Below are 4,453 nucleotides of genomic sequence, written 5' to 3' on the forward strand. Positions count from 1 at the left end.
ACTCAATGGCACCTGACAACAACAACAACAACTATGAAGATCATCAAATGATTATTTTGGACGCTCGAATTGAAGAACCTTTGTTGTTGTTAAGCACTGTTGAGTCAGTTTGGACCCATAGTGTCCTTGTACAGGGTTTCCAAGGAGCGGCTAGTAAGTTTGAACCACTGACCTTGCAGTTCAAACTGACCTTGTAGTCAAGTGCTTACCCTACAGCCCCACACCAGGACTCTGGAAGCGCTAGTGACTATTAAAAAGGGTTAAAACAATCTTTTATTGATTTACTATTAATAATACTTGGGGTACACAGGTATACATATTTGATGGAAACATTTGCCTATTTGGACTAAATTGTTAAGTGCCATTGATTGAGTCAGTTCCAACTCATAGTGACCCTATATAGGGTTTCCAAGGACCAGGTGGTGAGCTTGAACCACTGACCTTGCAGTTCAAATGACTTTACAGTCTGGTGCATTAACCAAGAGCACCACACCAGGACTCCCTGGATAATATACTAGACTATAAAACCATAAGGACCACTGCCACTGAGCACGCATCCATCAGTCTATAACATGGTTGTCATTACAGTTAAGTACCGAGCCAGTTTCCACTCAAAGCTAAACTGCATAGGGTTTCCAAGGGTGTAAATCTTTGTGGCAGTAGAAAGCTTCATCTTTCTCCCACAAAGCAGCTGGTGGGCTTGAGTAACCAACTTTGTGGTTTGCTTATCTAGAGTCACCGTGCTCCCCAATCTACACCATAGCTTGAGCCATTTTGTGTGGTTTCTTGCAAAGAGCATTCAGACACTGCTTTCAGGTTGGACAGATTTTAAGGAACACGGCAAAGTTAACGTAGGATGATTGTGAAAAGGAAATACTTTCTTAAGAGGCCCATCTGAGCAAGGCTGTAGGAGTTAGAAATAATCCAGAGGAGGAATTATTTTCTAATCTTGAAAACTCTCCAAAACAAAGAGAGGTTGGCAGTACCTCCCGACCCCTGCCAGCTCCCAATTTCAGCAAACACTTTGGCATGGGTATATGCTATTGCCAGGCCTCTTCAGGGATTGTCAAAGAACCGCAGGGGAAATTCTAATATGAAGCAAGAGCTCAACTCTTAACAGGGGTGTTGTTTGTGGTTTTGTTAATGGAAAACACCAGTTACCTTTTAACAGGGCCAAATCTGTGTAGACACAGAAATTAGGAAATCAAGGAGGGGTGGGTGCGACACCAGAGGTATAAAAGGATTACGGGGCACCCCTCACTGCACTGCTCTCCCTAAGGCAGACACACCAAAGATGAGGTGAGTCCATGATTTTGCTTTCCACACCTTTACTCTGTTTCTCTGCATACAACTTCTATCTCTCTGATGGTCCAGTTATAGGAGACATGTACAGGACAGATGTAGATTTCTAGAAAGGGAAGAGAACAAATTGACTAAATCATAGTGGATTCGAGGACTGGCTGAGTGGTGAAATTCTGCCCTTTTCTGCATCTATAAAGGAGCCAGCACTGTTGTCTTCTCTGGGAGATCTTGTTGTTAGGTGCCATCGAGTTGGTATAGACTCATGGGAGATCTTACTAGTTCATAAAACCCCAACCCACTGCTGTCCAGTTGATTCCAACTCAGACACTCGATAGGGTGGAACAGAAATGCTCCATAAGGATTCCAAAATGAAATCTTTATGGGCGTAACTGATCCAATCTTTTTCCTGAGGAGGAACTAGTGGATTCAAACTGCCAACTCTTCTGTTACCAACCCTATACTCAATCCACTGCATCACCAGGGTTCTTTTACTTACTCTTGTTGTGTGCCATTGAATCAGTTCCAACTCAGAGTGATGCTACATCGGGTTTCTGACAGTAGCTGGTGAGTTTGAACCGCCGACCTTGTGGCTTCCAGTCCAGTGCCACAGCAGGACTCTTACTTAATCTTGTTGTTGTTAAGGGCAACTCAATGCTTAACCCACTGGTGGGTCTGAACTGCTGACCTTGCGCTTACAAGTCTAGTACTATACCAGGGCTCACTCTTATCCTTGTTGTTAGCAACTCAGTGCCTAACCACGGTGTCACCACAACTCCTCTACTTGGTCTTGTTGTGTCATTGAGTCAGATCCAACCCACAGCAATCCTGTATAGGGCTTCCGAGGAGCAGCTGGTGAGTTTGAACCACTGACCCTGCAGTTCACATCAATTCTGTAGTATAGTGCTTATACTACAGCACTACCCTAGGACTCCAGCTCCTTAGGGATATCTTTTTTCCTCAAGATTATGAGGTTTTTACCTTTGCAGGGGGATGCTACCATCCTATGGTATTTGATGTACAACTATTATCATATTATTTCTTTTTCCTTTTAAAAAAAGTTATAAGAAAGATTAGAAGTGACATATTTGACCAATGAAGGCACTTAAATTTTCTCAAAATAAAAAGAGTTTCTTGAAATGGCGAATGACCAAAACTGGGAACATAACATGACAAAATGATTCTTGAGTGAGCACCTGCCAATGACATGTTTCTCTGTGAACGTGCCCATCACCGTTGATGCCCTCACCTACTCAGGCTCTCAGGAAGCCAGTTACCTGAGAGGTGGCCTTCTGGCCACTCAGGGTTAGAGACCATTTCCTAAAGGCAGAGTATCATAAAATAAGACAAAACCATATGTTTTAAATGGCATAGTTAAAAAGCATTTTCTTGAACAATTTTACAGTGTGGAGTGAACCGCATAATAAGCCGCAGGGGTCCATATTCCAGTTCCCCACATCTTAGCATAGCTCTGTGGCCCAGCACTTCAGGATGACTGAGAGAGGCTTCTCTGTGCTGGAGAGCTCAGAGATCATTCTCCAATTGAATGTTACCCCAGTGCTACCAGAAGCGGATCCCACACACCCGTGTGCCTTCTTCTCTTGGTGGTCCCTCCCTGAAGCTTGTATAGAATTCCGAGGAGTATAGAGCTTGCTGGAACTTGGGGGTGTGGGTGAGCAAGGCTACTTCTTGGTCCGAGCACTTGCATATACTCATTTTTCTCTCCTGGCTCCTTTATGGGAGGGGTGTGTTGTCCGGTGGGGAGCCCAACTTTGCATTGCTTCCTGCCTTCTCTCTGCAGTACCCTGAGAACTGTCGTCACCCTCCTGCTCTGGGGGCAGCTGTTTGCAGTGGAAATTGGCAATGAGGCCACAGATATTGCAGGTAGGTGTTTGAGGAATCAAGTCCCCCCACCCTGCTGCATTCCCCTTCGGTCATATCAGATCTGTGTCCTTTTTGGGAAGTTTCACTCCTCACTTCTCCTCCTGATTGCTGTTGATTTCAGTACCATGAAGAACATGGGGATACCACCAGAAATGAGGGGAGAATGCCCTGTCCTCAGCTTGCAGTTGGGCTGGAGGAAGGCTGATGTGCACACAGCTTCCCGTCTGCAGGCTTTAGTGGTCTCTGAGCAATGTCTGAATAGTGACCTCTTCTTCTTGTTTCTTTTTCTTTGCAGATGACGGCTGCCCAAAGCCCCCTGAGATTGCAAATGGCTACGTGGAACACTTGGTTCGCTATCAGTGTAAGACATTCTACAGACTGCGCTCTGAGGGAGACGGTAAGACCTGGATGAGGGTCTCCATCCTCCTCTCATCTGCCCCACTAGCCTCCCAGCATTCTCATGATGAATGGGACCATGAGCGACTAGCCAAAAAGTTCACATGCTGTGTTTGGAGTTAGGAGATTAAAAGTCTTAATGAGGGTCTTGTCCCAAGTAGCTGTGGCCCACTGAACAAGCTCATCTTTTCCTGCATTGCTAAGGGGAGGTGATTCCACATAGCTTAGCTGCACCTTGTTATTAGGTGCCATCTTGTTGTTAGGTGCCATCGAGTCAGTGAACAGCAGAATGAAACAATGCCCCGCCCTGTGTCATCTTCACAATTGTTATGCTTGAACCATTGCTGCTGCCACTGTGCCGATCCAGCTCACTGGATGGAGGGCTTCCTCTTTTTCTCTGACCCTTCACTTTACCAAGGATGGCGTCCTTCTCGAGGTACCGGTCCCTCCTGGGAACATGTCTGAAGTATCACGGATGAAGTCTTGCCACCCTAGTTATATCTTTGTTGTTGTTGTTGTTGTTGGTAGGTGCTGTTGAGTCAGTTCTAACTTATAGTGACCCCATATAAAGTTTCCAAAGAGTGGCTGCTGAGTTTGAACCTCTGACCTTGCAGTTCAAACTGATCTTGTATGTCCAGTGCTTATCCTACAGCACCACACCAGGACTTCATCTGTATCTCAGAGTTATAAAAAAGGAGATATAGTAAAATAAAAATATGATGATGGTCAGGATGCTAGAAAACCCTTGCCTAGTGAGTACCACAATCCAGGCATTGTCCAAGTGTTTTACATTTGCTCAATCAACCCTCACTGGGATCCCACAAAGAACTTCATTTTGCTGATGAAGAAACAACCAAAGGCAATGAAACAATAT

At 45.0% G+C, this 4,453-nt stretch overlaps 1 protein-coding gene across 1 annotated transcript in view; it reads left to right on the forward strand.

The window, feature by feature from the left end:
- The window catches only part of HP (haptoglobin), a 37,498-nt gene that overhangs the window by 23,945 nt on the left and 9,100 nt on the right, over positions 1 to 4,453 (forward strand). Inside the window, exon 5 of the mRNA XM_006860321.1 lies at positions 3,479 to 3,697. Coding sequence (XP_006860383.1) covers positions 3,479 to 3,697 — 219 coding nt within the window. The remainder of the gene's footprint in view (positions 1 to 3,478; positions 3,698 to 4,453) is intronic.

Source organism: Chrysochloris asiatica, unplaced genomic scaffold, assembly GCF_000296735.1.
Source record: "Chrysochloris asiatica unplaced genomic scaffold, ChrAsi1.0 scaffold00037, whole genome shotgun sequence".
Lineage (NCBI taxonomy): Eukaryota > Metazoa > Chordata > Mammalia > Afrosoricida > Chrysochloridae > Chrysochloris > Chrysochloris asiatica.